General features: G+C 38.9%; 1 protein-coding gene across 1 annotated transcript in view; it reads left to right on the plus strand.

The window, feature by feature from the left end:
- Positions 1-15,916, plus strand: part of prlra (prolactin receptor a) — a 24,749-nt gene extending 8,833 nt beyond the window's left edge. Inside the window, exons 3-9 of the mRNA XM_021319711.2 lie at positions 981-1,113; positions 8,630-8,799; positions 10,376-10,542; positions 10,743-10,884; positions 11,615-11,711; positions 13,541-13,610; positions 13,721-15,916. Of these exons, the coding sequence (XP_021175386.2) occupies positions 981-1,113; positions 8,630-8,799; positions 10,376-10,542; positions 10,743-10,884; positions 11,615-11,711; positions 13,541-13,610; positions 13,721-14,785 (1,844 nt within the window). The 3' untranslated portion in view covers positions 14,786-15,916. The remainder of the gene's footprint in view (positions 1-980; positions 1,114-8,629; positions 8,800-10,375; positions 10,543-10,742; positions 10,885-11,614; positions 11,712-13,540; positions 13,611-13,720) is intronic.
- Positions 15,917-16,950: the final 1,034 nt, after the last annotated feature.

The raw sequence follows: 16,950 nt of genomic DNA on the forward strand, positions 1-16,950 counted from the left end.
ATTTAAAAATCATCTTAAGAAAAGAAAACTTAATAAAACTATCAAAATCTAAAAGCTTATATTTCTGTACAATCAAACAGTGATGCCACCTATTTGGTTTCTGATCCATAATTTTCAATGCTTGTTTGTTGTAGTGTGTTTTCATCGTTTTTGTTTTTTTCCCATTGTTAATGATGTTTTCAACCAGTCAGGAATACGAATCTATTCTGAGCTGATCATAAGCGTCTGTTGCCAGTTTCAGAAGTCATATTCACAACAATGAAATTAAATGATTGATCTTTTGAGGGAATTTATTTATCCCAAAGCCTTTCAATGGAACTTATTTTCTAGCATGTAATGCATCCGTGTTCAGCTACTCCTGCACTGCTTCATGTGGGAGTGAATAATGACCCTAATTTACCAGCTCGTTAGTTAAATCTAATTGCCCCTTCTTAATCTAAATGTAATGCCATCCTCTTTTTAGCGCTTTAATTTTGTTAAAGGAGGGCTTATTGTACAAAAAGAACACTTTTGTCTTCGTTTTGTGTTTTATTCTCTTCAGTCTGTGTGCGTATATAACGCTGATCCCCGGCAAATGTCCTCTCAAGGCATTTTAGAGCCAGTCCAGAACTATCTCATCAAATCAATCCAATGCAATCCGGTCGCATAGACGGATCCAAATTCAGTTACAAATAATGAACAAGGGTGTGTCAAAAGCGGATGATAAATTGTTAACTTCCCTATATTTTAATTTCCTTATTTTTGTGTTTTCAAATGCACACAGAGGGGAAACGTCAGAGTTTTGTCTTTAGCTAGACTTAAACGAACGTTTAGCAGTTTCGGCCAATGAGTCAAGTTCTAAATTGTGCCTGAAGGTTCGCTGGCTGTTGAAACAAGAAACAAGGATCCAGAGATGAAAAATTAATAAGTTATGACTAGTTGGTTAGAAATTAAAATCATGAACATTTCTGCAAATTAATAGATTTTTTTTTTCTTTTTAGGTATCAGCCGACCAGGGAAACCTACACTTACCAGATGTCGCTCCCCAGAAAAAGAGACCTTCACCTGCTGGTGGGAGCCAGGCCCTGAATTCGGCCTTAAAACCACCTACGCCTTGTACTACCGCAAAGAAAAGTAAGTCACTTCCCAGTGTTGAAACTGGATCTTGTGATATTAAAACACCTTAACACACTTCATCAAAGTAATGCGAGCTCAGCATGGGCCCGTTTCTAATGAATTGTTAATATTTCCATGAGCAGCAGACACCTTGTTTTGCTTATGTTTGAGACTCTTATTTTGAAGTAGTTCTTGTTCTTGTCCAGTTGTGTTGATGAAATCAACCAAAAACCACTTCTCACTCTAATAAAGGAACAACTGATTTGTTCGTGTAACAGCATTTTGGATAGATAAAGAGACTGTGATAGATAAATTAAAAATGATTTGTAAGCACTCTGAAAGTACTGCGACTGACTAACCATTAGCTGATAACGACGCTAAAGTTCTGACCCAGAGCTTCCTGTGGTGATAATCTAAAGCGCTTTTGCACGTTTTCAGTTTATTTTAGATTATTCTGCAACGAACAAAGATGCTATAAGACGCAGTTTTAGAATTCTGAGACGTTTATTCACCAAAATGAAATATAATTGTATTATCTAAAAACCATGAAACACAAAAAATGGATTTTTTCCAAAAAGGTATTTTCATTTTACACACACTGAAAGCTATTAAGATTTGTCTCTAAAGAGTGTTTGGTTTAAAAAGTTGTTTACAGTCCCCCTGATCTGCTGCAGTGGCACTTGCTCTCTGGATCAAAACACTCAGCGTCAGTATCCAATCTATAAAAACAACTTCACTGCGGTCAAAAGTTTGCATTTTTAAGTTTTTATTGTCGTTCTCATCATGGCTGAGGCAAAAATGTCCTCATAAAGCCCTAAATTTTACCTTCGTAAGGCAAACTTTGGTGCAGATCAGTCTGGTCTCCCCTCTCTGCTTCTTTCAAACCCCCCCTTTACCATTTCTCACACGTGTCAATGTCACACAGTAATGCCTAACAGCGGCAGAGCGCACAACACCGGCGTCTGTAGGTGTAGCTCAAGCCACCCGTAGGAGGCGTTCAGCACCTTCTGGTTATACCGGGTCTGTTGATAATCTATAGGAGTAGAGTAAAGTACAGCTGGGGCGGAGCGAGCGGAGTATAGGTGGAAGTACCCTCATTGATAATAAGTAGGGTTAGAATAAGCCTGAAATCTGCAATATCAGAACTTGCCAAACCTAGACTGGAATATGTTACTGTGATTACAGAGTTTTTTTTTTAAACAGAGTTTGTGTTTTAAGGAAACCACAATAGTTTAAATTTGTGAAAACATTAAAAAGGGATTCTTTAAAAAAAAAAAAAAAGGTATTAAAATTCTCAACCAAAGATTGTATATTGTGTTACCCTGTGTGAGCTGGGTGTATCATTAAAACCAACTTGCTTCATTTTGTAAAGTAGCAAGTTCCTACTCTATCTTTTAGTGAGAATACAGCAAAAGAAAGAGTATTGCTAATAAGTGTTTTATTTTGCATTTTTATCTGTATATCCTTAGGGTTCAGCTTAAAACGACACCAAAAACTAGGTAGAGTTAAAATCTGGATAAAACCCATACTGATTTGGACTGCTTGCAAATTAGCTTTAATACGACCCTGAATGTAGTTTTCTGGATCTGGATTTGAAATGGCGATATGGAGAAAAAAATATTATCTCAATGTTTTAGGCTAAATGCCAACATATGATACTTATCTCAACATGTTTTCTTTTCATAAAGTTCCTTAATTATAAAAAGGCCTCTCTGAATCAAAACTTTATCCCAAATGTCTCACAGGCACGTTTTTTTAACACACGACTGTAGATAAATAAATAGCTGAAAACTAACCTACTGGAACACATAAAAGTATAATTACAATGCAATATAGACCATTTCAATATAAACGATATAGTGTCATCTTTTCTCTTTTTTTTTTTTCTTTTTTTCTTTTCAAATGTCAATATATTGCCCAGCCCTAGAACCACAAAGTAGGGCTTTGCTGCGTCTTTATTGTATAACTTTCCAGATCTGAGAAATATGGATACAAAAGGATTATTTGTGGCCATCCAATGCACCCCGGTTATCTGTTTTTATTATTATGAAATGCTTTAAACAAATTCCACTGGCTTTTTTACTATGGATGTGTTCGATCATGTCAGAACTGATGTGCTCTACCCAATGGCATGCGGGAGTTTGGACATGTTTGATTACAACTTTCTCCATCTGTTTAGGTTAGTCGAAAAAGAACTGCCAAAGACAAAAATTAAACCAAATATAGCATTTTTGTTAGATTTTGCTGTTTTTTAAAGGGAGGATATTGTCACTATTAGTAATACTAGTAGCAGAATCGTTATCTGTCCACTGCTGCTCTTTTCATCTCGTGGGCATGAATCTTGGGAACTTCCAGTGTGTCAGTGAGCTGCTTAGAGGCCCCCGTGGATTTTGCTTTTGGTCTATGTTAAGTGAAAAGAAAAAAAACTTTTCCAAATGGGTAAAATATAGGGTACTTTTTTTTTTTTTTTTTTTTTTACTGTGGTTGCGGTTTAACGTTACCCTTTAAATAGACTTGAATATGTAGCAATGCAAGTTCCCCTGTGATAACATAGATGTTTGGCACATTACACAGATAGAGGAAGGCCAAAGAATGCACTTTTTTATTGTCATTCCTTTCTGCCATGTGCACATTAAAACTAAATGCTACATGTATGTGCATGTTTCTGCGTGAGAAACAGACTCTTACTCTACAGTATATTGCAACTTTTCAGAAGGACCAAATAATAGAAACTGTAGCAGCTTTTGGATTGTATTAAATTGTATTTTATAGGGTATGCATTTCCAGCACTACTGATTTGCTTCAAGCAGGGTTTGTGTTTGTCCAGGAGAGTGCAGTGCCCCGGCATAGTATTCATACCCTTGCAACTTTGTATCTTGTCACAATAAAAGTACAAAATATAATTTATGTTACAAGGGTTTGATGTGCTAGATCAACCTAGAGTATTGCATAATTGTGAAGTGGAAGGACAAATACATGGTGTAGATCTGTTTAAAGATATAACTGCCTGAAAGTCTTTAGGTCCATGTCTCTAATAGCTGTGTACATCAAGAGACTTCATTTTGTGCTCATTTTCAAGCCGCATCTAGGTGTGGATGGGAAACGTCTGTGAAGATATATTTTTAAATAATGCCAGAGATTCTCGTCTGGGATTAGGTGTAGACGTAGACTGGAACAATTTAACACAGGAAACTGCTTTGATTTAAACCTGGGGTCACCAATATGGTGCCCATGGGCACCAGGTAGCCCCCAGGGACCACATGCCTGTTCAAAAAATACCACAACCCACCAGTGAGCTGCATTTAAAATGCCATTTTATTCAGTTGCTTTTCCTTTTTAATCATACTTGTAGTTACATATAGATTTAAAAGTGTCAAAAACTATTTGTAAACTATTATGTAAAGTCAAGGTGAGCTCAGTACAAGTAGACCTTCATACGACACAGTACCAATGAAGTAGCACTCAGTTTCAAAAAGGTTAATGATCCCTGATTTAAACCCTTACAGCTCAGACTTTATGTTTAATGCCAATGACCTGCTGGAAGGTGAGCCTCCTCGCCAGTCAGAGGTCTTTTCCAGCATCTAACAGGTTTTCGTTCAATACTATTATTTAACTCTAACCAGCGTCCTTGCTCTGTTGAAGAAAAGCATTCCTGCGGCACGATGACAACAACTTGTCCTCGGCTTAGTTTTCCACCTCACGCAGGCCAAAAAGTTCAAGTGCGGTCTCATCTGATCAGAGCATTTTCTTTCATATATTTTCCGTGTCCCCCTACATGGCTTGTGACACGCTTTAACCAGCGCTTCAAATGGTTTTCTTTTAACAAAGGCCTTCTTTATCTCTCTCTGCCATAAAAGGCTGATTTGTGAAGTGCACAACACAGTTTTCCTGTTGACAGATTGCCTCTCCTGGGCTGTAGAAATCACAGCTTTATTAGCGTGTACAGGGAAAAAAACAAATAGCATTTGTTGCTAAGTTAACATACATACTTCATACAAATGTTCCCTTTTGCTGAATATTTTGGGGTTACGCATTTCACCTGCTGCCCGCTGTGTGAACCACTGAGTGTAAATCACATGGTGTGAATCACAGAGGGCAGCAGCCTGGCGTAAGAGGATAACGATTGTAAAGGGTTATGTGGCACTGCCTGTACCTGTGAAGGGGGAGTTTCAAAACGTGAGCAGAGTTGAAAAGGATCCAACACAAGTATGGCAAAGGAGAGGATGTAGTGGATTCGTTTTTCTTTTATAGCCTAATCAACTCAGCTAAGATGCACGTTGATAAGGACACGGATAGAAACTGAAAAATAGACAAAGTGAATGTTCGATAGCAAAAGGAAACTCTATTTGTAAGTATCTACAATCAGAGCAAATGTGCTGATAGTTTGAATGGACTGAAAGTATAAATATTCATTGTCTCTGTAAGATATGAAACTGCAACCATAATCTGAGTTTTAATCCCTTAAAGTGGTAGTTCAGAATTTGTAATGTGATCTGCATTTGATACCTCTCCTATGTGGTATGGTATAAATGCAGACTGTTACCCCTAAGGCTGAAGCCAAACAAGAATCAGGGAGCTTTATTGTCTCTGTGTGTTACTATAATGACATTTTTGGATGACACGGACTATAAAATCTGGCTCAGAATGCACACAAACTGCACATAACACGCAGACACAATGAGACAATTTCTCCAAACTTTCTTTTTCCCCTAATCACTTGATTGCACTGACCAACAATACCCCCCGAGAGGCTTAAAGCGTGCAAATAGTCATTACCAGCTAATAGACCTGTTTTGGCTCACTCGAGAGGGGGGGTCAACACCCAAGCAGATTTTGCCTTTAAAACAACGGCAGTCTCAAAAAATTCACATCAGTTGCTGCAGATGCTATTTAATACCCTTTAAACAATTTTCTTATTTTCATTGAGAGGTTATTTATAAAGGAGCAAATAATTATTTACACAGTGCATAGGGGTAAGAAGCACTGTGACACCAATGATCTTCTTGCGTGAAACGTCTACTGACAACCAACTATGTAAAGTATTTCCAGTCTGACAGAAAAGGCGAAGCTGTGTAAAAAGCTAAAATGTTATTTTTCATCCCGTTAAAGGCTTTACATGTTCCATTCTGAGTACGTGTTTCAGGCAGAAGGATCATTAGTGTTAAACCTTCTCCTGCCATCAGTTCTCTGCAAATAAGTGTCCAATGCAGGCAATATATCAGTTTACGAGTCCAGAAAGGGGTGTTTACAAAAACCGCTGTAATATTTTTGAGAGTTGCTGGCTGCAGCCGCTAATCTGAATTTGTACTAAACGAACACCGAGTGAATTATCTACTACAGGTAAGATATTAACTGCTTATAACCTTTCAACATAACCTTGCTTCAGTCTTTCTGAGCTATGTCTGGCAACGTGACATTGTGCCCTCAGCCAAGTCATAACTCAGCAGATAAAAACATAGATAGAAAGTGAGAAAACTGCATTTTTTTCCCCTTTTAAGTTAGTTTCTTTGTTTTCTCTTAGGCTAAGGCATTGTTTATCCCCTCGACAACCTTAAAGGTTTCTTATTATTTGACTGCTGACAATAAGATTTTTGATAGAAAGGCAGAAAAAAGTAATATTGCACGATTTATACTGAATGTCAGCATTCAGAAAGGAGAAATGAAGTTCGAATAAGCGGTCTGCATGAACTTAAAACCTCTTTGTGGTGAAATTTTTGACAGCTATGGCTGAATTATGATTTTGAGAAAGCATTGTTGCTTTTTTCCTTATTACTCAACCCTTAGTCTGACAGCTCTGTTAGGAATGGCTAGTCTCCAGCTCATTCTCATTAAATCTGGCCAGTAATAACAAAGACGAGGCCTGAGAGCTGAGTGCACTGAGAGCGTTCATTAGCATCCTTTTTCAGTAGGTGGAATAGCATCTTCGACTTAATGTGAAAACCCTGAGAGTGTGGTTGGCCTAAGGAAAAATGAAAGCAATTAATACATCTCTTATTATAGAGTCTTAGCTGATTATACTACAACCAAAATGGGTGTTAGAATACAATCAACTTCATTTGTCAGTGTCAATTGTATTTGTCAATTGTACGTTAAAATGAAATTTGACCCATCCCTTGGAAAGCAGTCTGTAGCTTGCAGAGCTCGGGGGGCATTGTGGTCTTGCTCAGGGACCTAAGGTTTGAAGTGGTGATCTTGTGACATTTCCAGGACACAAATGGCCTGCTCTCTAGCCCCTAGGCCACCACATACATCTACCCATCAGGAAGCAAAGGTCTTATAAATCCTTATGTGTGAAATAATTGGAGACACTGACTATATAAACTTCTAGCCCTTCTTATTATATAAACTGTATGAAAATGCACATCTGCTTATTTCTGCCTAACATTAAATCAGGCTGGATGAACCGTTTGTTCACCGCTATGACTTTTAAATGTTTAGCCCAACAGGAAATATCCCAAAACAGCTGAATTTGTGTACTTTGTACCCAGCAATAGCCTTCTTTAAGTCAGTGACCTAACAGTGTAAGGCAACAGGTGGTGGAGGGGCAGTAATGTGCTATAGCCTAAGGAAAAAAAATAATTAAAAAAAATCAAACTATTGTAAGTTTTTTAATCCTTTGCATCTTGAAATCGAAAACATGCCCAAATCTACTTCCACACCTCACAGTTGCTCAGACGGAGGCTTTCAGACATTTTTTATGCATTTAATTGTATTGAATCCCTCCCTTAAGATCCAGTTAAGTTCTAAACCAGGGGTGTCAAAGTCCAGTCCTCAAGAGCCGGTGTCCTGCAACTTTTAGATGCGTCCCTGGTCCGACACGCCTGAGTCAAATAATCAGGTAATTAGCAGGACTCTGGAGAACCTGACTGCATACTGAGGGGCTAATTCTGCCATTTGATTTAGCTTGAGAGTTTCATCCCACAACATGAAAAAATCTGCCTAATTTCGATTAGCAGCACCGTGACTCATTTGCTAGTTGGGAGCATCACATCCAGAAAGTTGGAACAACAGAACAAGTCCTCCGCTGTGTCAGGAGCGGCTGCTGCCACAGTAACGACAAGACGTTCCCATCTGCTTGGAGCCAACTCTCAGGGCTCTGCCTCTTTAACCACCACAGGTCTAATGGGGTTTCAACTTGCGGCGGTTGCTACGCGTCCTCTATGTCAGCAAAACTATTTTCTTCTTATAAACAAAACACAATAAGCACAACTCCAGTACACAAGAAGCAAGGAAAGAGGTTCGCTGACTGGGCCGGAAATATTTCAGATAATTACTTAAGTCTCATTCTTTGAGCCCATTAGTTGTCCAAGTATCTCATGTTGTTGTAGGTAATGGCTCTTCCTTCTGTATTTCTGCCCACTATTAAGAAGAAAATATCGCCTTAATTCATCCTTGAATGATCCTATTTTGGTATCCGCTGAAAAACACAGCTATTTCAAAATTGCAGTGAGAAGAATAGACACTTTTCTTCCCATGTAACAATGCAGTGTCTAATACCACAGAATTATAAGCTGTTGTCCTTCTCCCCTGACAGCTCTGAGGTGGTGTACGAGTGTCCCGACTACAAAACGGCCGGCGTGAACTCCTGCTTCTTCAGCAAGAACGACACGTCCATCTGGGTGAACTACAACATCACTGTTGTGGCCACCAACGAGTACGGAAAGACGTCTTCCGATCCTGTTGACATAGATGTCGTCTACATCGGTGAGCGGAAACTGGCTCATGCTTCAGTGTCACAGCCCCAACATTATGAGAATTAGAGAAGAAAATGTGGTTTTGACTGAATAGCACTCGTTTTGGGAGAAATTGTTCCCCGGCAGGGACAGAGTTTTTCATCATAGGCCTTAGACCATTCCAGGAACTTAATCTTAGCATGCCCTATTGAGTCCAAAACCAGTTTTGACATGTGACATCCCTGTCTCAGTCATATAATATTTAACCCATATCTTCACCTCTGATAAACTGAAAGAGGTCAAGACGTTAAGAAACAACCCAAGTTTCAATAAGGTCAATGCGACCATCATCTGGAAGATGCCACCTCACCAGCGCCACTGTCCATAATCAAGAGAGTTTAACATCAATTTGGACGGAAGAAGGTGATGGCCAAGAAATAAACCCCGGCTCCAAATTTTCCACCCTTAAGCAGAACTAAGATTTGCAGCTTCCTACACCGATAAGCCAAAAGTCTGCTTTAAAAACATTTTATGGTCAGACAGGATAAAGATTGAGCTTTCTGGCCACAGAGTCAAAAATATTGTTTGGTGGAGTCAAGGTGGGGCTTTAGACCTGAGAACACTTTACCAGCTGTAAAGCCTGGTGGCAGGAGTATAACAGTGGGGTTGTATGTTTAATTTTGACTTGGTGTGGATTAGAGAAAATCCACCATGAATGAAAAATTGTGGAACAAGTTGTTGCTTTCGAAATACATTCAAGTTGTCTCTTGTATAAGTGTAATAACTCGTTAAAAAAAGGCTCAGATGAGTCATCAACATAACCTCCAAGTCGCTGATGATGAGCGTAGGGAAAAGTCTGACCACCGCTGGATGTTCTCTATTGCTTGATTGCTCTCGGAACGTATAGTTCTGGCTTCCTCCTGTCGACCTACTGTCTCAAACAGTTTAGCAACAATAACAATATTCCTCTATGGCTGTTTTTAGTTTTTTTTTACCAGTTTCTGTTCAGTTTAGGAAAATAAATAATAATATAAATAAAACAAAAAAGCATTTGTGAAAGAATGCCACAGACCCTATAAATCAGACAGCATTGATCTCCTTCTCTCCTTTCCCTTCATGGCTAATATTAATTTATTTTTACGAAAAAGAATAGAGTTTTTAAGAGAAGTAGGAATTCTTTCCATGTTATTTTTGGAAGAGTCTTGCCAAAAGTGACCCAGACTTTATGTTACTTTAGATCCAATATAGCCTTCAGGTTATCTGTTAGTGGTCCTCTTAGCCTTTGCATCAAATAATTAGACTGATTTAACATTAGGCCAAATTAGGATCAGTTTCTTCGACTGACTGCAACATTATTTAATTTGTCTATAAGAAGAAAGTTTGAAGCCTAAACATTTCAAGTGTCCTTACATCAAGCTCAGACAATATACAAGCAATGGTCAAAGCTTGGATATAGGTGTTCTTCTGCTGGAAGTGTCTTATAGATCTGCTCCTCTGAAGTGAAGGACACATGCTTATTTATTAAAGACCTCTCTGATTTCCCCTCATTCCCTGTTGTGTCTCTTCAGGTCTTTAAATCACATGTTCTCTCTCCCTTCCCTCCCCAGTCATGCCCAATCCTCCGGAGAACGTGACAGCGAGTGTCATGGCGGACAAAGACTGGCCCTTCCTTCGAGTGTCATGGGAACCCCCCAAAAAGGCGGACACCCGCTCGGGTTGGATCACTCTCATCTACGAGGTCCGAATCAAGATGGAGAACGAGGACAACTGGGAGGTGAGCGAACCACTGCCAGTGCGACGGAGTGGCCTGGCGGTTTGAGTATTTGTCTTTCAAATGAGAAACTTTGCATTTAGTTCAACACCCATGTTAGAAGACTAGCTGAAATGTCACAAAGCCAGATTCTGATGCACAAACCTCAATGCCACACTCACCTGACTCCTTTTTTTTTTTTTTTATATGTGTTTCATGTTCAGAAGCACCTTGCAGGCCAGCAGAGGGTATTCAACATTTTCAGCCTGAGGTCAGGTGGTAAATATCACATCCAGGTTCGCTGCAAACCTGATCATGGCTTCTGGAGTGAATGGAGCCCCTCAGTGGACGTCACAGTTCCTGAGTGTAAGACCTTCAACCACAGATATTATTAATCTGCGCACAAAATGTCTTCAGTAGATCAAATCCACTCAATCGTTTTGTTAAGAAGTACAGCTGCACCAGTTTTCACACTTTACATCCACTTTAAAACCATGCACAACTTTGTGTTTGGTCTGTCCACGTTTTACGCTTGCAACATAAAAACAAATGTGAAAAAGAGTAGAAATGTTTTCGCGAGACACTGTTATAAGGGGCCAGGAGCTTCACTGAATCAGTCGAGACAATCCAACAGTATTTCACGGCATCTAACCGTCACCATGAATGTTGTATGATTATTATTTTTACGCTGAAAACAAAATGCAAAGAACCAAGTGTGGATGTTTTGCTCTTTCTGGTAGGAGTGGACTTCTGCACCTGGCTCTTGTGCGAGTTTAAGGGAAAAAATAAAGTGTCAATAATAAGTAATCTAGAGAGCTGTGGGAGGATTTATTTTTTAATGAAATCCACATCCATCCTTGCCATACTCCCCTTTTGTGACCTACATGCTTACTTAACCCTATCGTCACAGACACAAGAAAGCGATTAACTATAAAGAACGGGGTGTCGTTGTCTCCATGGACACTAATAGTCATCCCCTGCGGGATTCTAGCAAAAAAAGTGTTAATGGCCTCTAGGAGTAAAAAAATGCTACATTTATGCAACAATTTACCTGTTCTAAGACTGACTGTTTTTTTTTTTTTTTTTTTTTTTCCAGATTTACCACGAGAAAAGTCAATGTGGATCCTCTTCGTAGTCTTTTTACCCTTCGTCATCTTCATCATCACCTGGCTGATGTACTTGAATATTCACAGGTAAGAGTAAACATGTATAATTGATTATGTGGAGTTAGATATTGTATAGATTTATATCTTTTGATATATCTATATTGGTAGGACACGTCAGAGAGGCTAGTGCGGTTCTTACTTCTGCATATAAACCACCCAGTCACTGCTGATTTGTCGTTTGATTGACCTTAAATGTTAAAACAAAGAAAGCGACGGTCTAAAAATGGGCGACTGAGTAGTTATCAAGGAATAAATAAAGAAATAAAATGAAATATAATACTTCTAATAAAAAATGCTCAAATGTAAATTTATAAATTGTTTGAAAGAAAAACAAATGCATTTTGGAATATATTTGTGAGTTTGCATGTTAAATTAATTATTACATTTTGTGTGCAAAAACTAAGCCCAGGGACAATTTCATTTTCTGTGTTTATTATCCAGGCACAGCGATAAACTGAAAGACTAATAGTGCTTTAAACGGTCATCTTTATTCCCGTATCTCATTTATATGTATTTATTTAAATTTATCTTATAGCAAACAAAATTTGGATTGCATTTAAATCCATTTTTCTGTTTCATTTTAGCACAAATCCATAAATTCATTCCATTTCTGTAAATGTAATATGTAATATGTAACAGCAGAAGAACAAATCACACATACACTCTTGTCAAAGTGAGAGCTTATTTAAGCAAACTCAGTTGATAAACAGCTATTTATCAGTAGGTCCACTTGTCTGTGTTGCTCAGCAAATTTACATTTCTCCTGGTAAACTGAGTGGATCTTTATTAAAGTGACGAAGTGAAGTGGCACTAATTTGATACAACTGATGAGAACAGAAGTCCGTTGGTTTCTGCACTGATTTTCACTGCAGAGTCACAACAGTTCAGTACTAGTTTAAAGATTGATATGCAGACATTTAAACAGACATATGCAAAATTAACTTTTTTAGCCCAAAAACACATTTAGATGTGTACTTGAAATCTCTAGTTACGCAGAAAATTAGAATGTATTCTGTCCAGGAGGTACATAGATATCTTTGTATTCTTTTTAGGTCATATTTTTCGAGCAGTTCAATTCAATTCAATTCAATTTTATTTATATAGCGCCAATTCATGAAACATGTTATCTCAAGGCACTTTACAAAGTCAAATTCAATCATATTATACAGATTGGGTCAGATTATACAGATTGGTCGAACATTTCCTATATAAGGGAACCCAGTTGATTGCATCAGTTTTCTAAGTTCTCTATTTCCGTTTTTTGCATTATGTCACAGTATTTGCTGCGGAGCTGATGAACAAGGTTGTGGACTTCAGGATAAACAATTTCGCCATTTTAATTATTCCACTGTGATTTTGTAGTCCAAGCTAAAGGAAAAGGCATTTAGGTCACCAAATGCAAACGGGGTAAAGTGGAACACTCTGTGACCTGGAAGTGGGGGTGGGGTGTTAAACGGCTCCTTTAGTTTTAAAGAGACAGCACCAAAAATGTTTTGCTCTCAGACGCACCTCAGAGCAGGGGCAAAAATGGGGAACGCGGGGGTAAATATAATGAGGAAATTCATACCATGGCATTGCAGTTCCCCTTTATATAGACCACAACTGAATGATTTCATCGTAAAAAGGAAGAACTGAAAAGCATGACATGTCCCCTTTAAATCTTTTGTGCAATACAAGACTTAGTGGAAGCATGAAACATTGCGCTCAAATTTATTTCAATTTTAGTGAAAAAATATCGATTATTGTATTTTGTTTATGATCAAGTACCTCTGATTTTATACTCAGTTTCATTTTAGACTTTTACAGCAAACCAGAAGTTAGAATTTAATGATCTTTCTGCCTTTCTGTGTGCGTAGTCTGAAGTACTGCCTACTGCCACCGGTGCCAGGACCTAAAATCAAAGGATTTGATAAACACCTTCTCAAGGTAACCCCGATCTGCTTGATTGAAGTTGTGCCTAATATTTGAACAGGGTATGTTGAACTACCTGTTTGCATCAATACCTCTTTGTAACCAGATACTTTTGTATTGTGTAGAACGGCAAGTCTGGGGACATCTTCAGCACGCTGATGGTGTCGGATTTCCCCCCGACCACATCCAGCTATGAGAACTTTCTTGAGGAATACCTAGAGGTGTATGTTCCAGAGGAGCGAGAACTAATCATGGAGGGAGGCAAAGATCCTCAGGATGATAGTCTCAAATCTGAGAACTCCACGTGTGACAATGACTCTGGCCGGGGCAGCTGTGACAGCCACACCCTGCTCATTGACAAGGGTGGAGGTGACAAAGAAGATGAGCTGCAGTCGGATCAGGAGGGTGGTCCGGCTGAGACGGATGCAAAAACCCACGAGGAAGACTTGGAGTATGAAAATGTGCACAGCCCTGATATTTCCAACGAGAAAGTGAAGAGTTGGCCCTCTTTGTGTTCTCCACTGCCCCAGTACAGCCTATGCCTGGTGAATCAACCAAACCCCCCTGAGATGAGGAAACCCTGCCTTTCTGACAGCATGTCCACCCCAGACTCCCTGCCATCTTACTTCATTCAGCCTGCCTCCGGTGCCAAAAACGACTTTAGATCAAATTACTGGGAGTCTAACTTCAACCACAAGCCATCTCATCCACTCCATACCCAGACGACGGCCCATGAGCACCTCCTGGCCCAGAGTGACATCAGCACGGCCTGCATCGACCGCACGGGAGCACCCTCGGGTGTGCATGCGCCCAGCGTCAGGCCCAATGAATATGTCGAAGTCCAGAGGGTCAGTGATGAGAATATGGTTCTTCTTCACCCCGTTTCCTCGGGCCAAGAAAACAGCTTTACCGTGAGGCGCCAAACTGAGGACTACAGCAGGGTGAGGACACTGAACAATGGCAACGGGCTTCTTCTGCTTCAGAGAGAGGCCGTGGAGCAAGAGACGGACATGTGCCCGAATGAAGAAGAAGCAGATGGCAGAGCAACATCCACTGGCAGCACAGCGCCCGTCACTCCCGCGTCGCAGAAGTCTATGGCCGGCGTTAGCGCCGCCCTTCCAATGCTGGACGAAAGGGCAGCCAGTGGTTACGTTGACACGGCCACCATGTTCGGCCTGTCCACTTACTAGGGCGCTGCGGATATTCAGCTGGCAGCCGCCGGACAATGCAAGCGGCTCACTTTTAAGATTAGAAAGGGACAGGACGAGAAAAACCACACTGAACCTGAATGCATTTTTCAAAAAAAAAAAAAAATGGCTGCAAAGACACTATTTTGCTCTCATTGAAATTTGTATTTTCCCTTTCCCTCCAAGGTAAAAACACTGATCTTTAAGAGACATAAATGTTTCGGATGATTACCGGTATAATCTTTATTTAGATACGATTTAATAAGATTCAGAGAGAATAAAATTTGTATCAGTTTATGAGGTACTACATGTTTGTGCTTTGATTATGTTGTAAACTCTTAACTCGATCTTAAGGCTGCTGTTGTATAATATACTATACAAACATGACAAAAAATAGAAAAAAAAAATAACATTTGACCCAATGGGGTTTCTCGGTCATTCCTCCTTGTACAGGCCCAGTTGCTGCCTGTCAGTGCAAATCAATGCAATGTTTATCTGTTTTCTGTTATTTTCTTTGCTGATGTTAAGTAATCTGAACCTCATGAGAACATCCCCTTGGTGCACGGAGGCGTTAAGGAATCATTAGATGGATATAAAAATGCCACCAGCTCTCAACACAGATAAGGAGCAGTAGGAAGGTTTTTGCAGACATGTTAAAACATTTCTATTGAAACATCATAAAAATGCTATAAGAGGGAACGCCACTTTCAGATATAAAGAGAGACTTATTCTATGATACTCTATTTAGTTTTTTATATATGTTTCAACATTGTGTGTATGTGTGCGTGTGTGTGTGTTTGTGAGAGCCTGAGTGTGTTTAAATGTTTAACGAAAGATAAAATAAAAAACAAGCGAGGATTTTTTTAGCTATTTTTCATTCAGAGAAGAATTGTTATGTGCATACCTTTACTGAGTCACAGAAAACTATAAAGATGTGATGTTTTTGATGGGAAAATTGTGTCAGAACAGTTGGATCTGCCTGTAAAACACAGTGCTGTCTTTGTGCATTCAGATGTACACATATATAGCTACACCCATGGTGAACATATTTGCAATGCGGAAGAAACGGGCAGCAGAATATTTTTGAAAGCTTGCTTTAAAAATCCAGTTTATAATAAATGTACTTTAAATGTTGTCACAGTATGTTGCTTGCTTTCTTTTTACTTTAACAATAACACTAAGATCTGTAACACAGTTCTAAAAAATAATGACTATCTTGAATAATAATTATGGAGAATTGACTGGTTGCTTTACATTTATTACATTATGGGCATTGTGTCTTTTTCAGATATAGCTATGTGATTAAATCTTATTTTTACCCCTTTTTTCTCAGGTGGAACTAATGTCCAAGAGAGCGGCAACACAGCAAACAGTGATTGTCAATAGCTTGAATGTGGTCACACAAGACTGACCTGTATACTTTATACATAGTAAAATGTCTCTTAACAAGTTCCAAATTCAAATGGCCGTATTGTAGCACTGACCCAGCTAATATAGTCCACAGATTTCCTATATGGTTAAGTCCATAATGAAAGATGAATGAGGTGTAGTTGAATTATTATATCGCCTATGTCGGTGCATTCGAGTCTGATTTTATACCTTATCAAAACGAATTGATCTTTGAAAGGATCTGTTTTAATTTTTATTTTATTTCAAAACTTAATTCAAATAGAACACAAATTCTAAGTGAATATAGAAAAAAAAATAATAGAAAAAGAATTAAACCTGTTACTGTTGATTTTTTTTAATTAAGTGATCTTTATTTTGACCTTGTAATGACTTGCGTTCATATTGTCTTCACTTTTGTAGAGCACTATTTAAGGTTTTCGAATGAAGAGAACAGAAAGTGCTTTTGATTTTTTTTTCCCCAGCTAGAAGTGTCCTCATAATGATGTAATAGCTCTAATTAGCGGAAGAATGACAGTTATGTTTATTTTGCTCTGAAATGATCTAAAGTAATTCAACATACCATTCATTTGGAGGGACATGTTTGTGACTTACGTGAACAGACTGTTATGAGCCATTAACAGCCCATAATAAACAAAAGTCACTGGCTAATGATCATGGCATCCTTTCACAGTAACACATCGGTGAGTCACCCATCAAAGCTGCAGCGGTCTTTATCTTACATACTGGCCTGGTTGCATAAGACTCAAGTCAAAGATCAC

Source organism: Fundulus heteroclitus, chromosome 8 (genome assembly GCF_011125445.2).
Source record: "Fundulus heteroclitus isolate FHET01 chromosome 8, MU-UCD_Fhet_4.1, whole genome shotgun sequence".
Classification (NCBI taxonomy): domain Eukaryota; kingdom Metazoa; phylum Chordata; class Actinopteri; order Cyprinodontiformes; family Fundulidae; genus Fundulus; species Fundulus heteroclitus.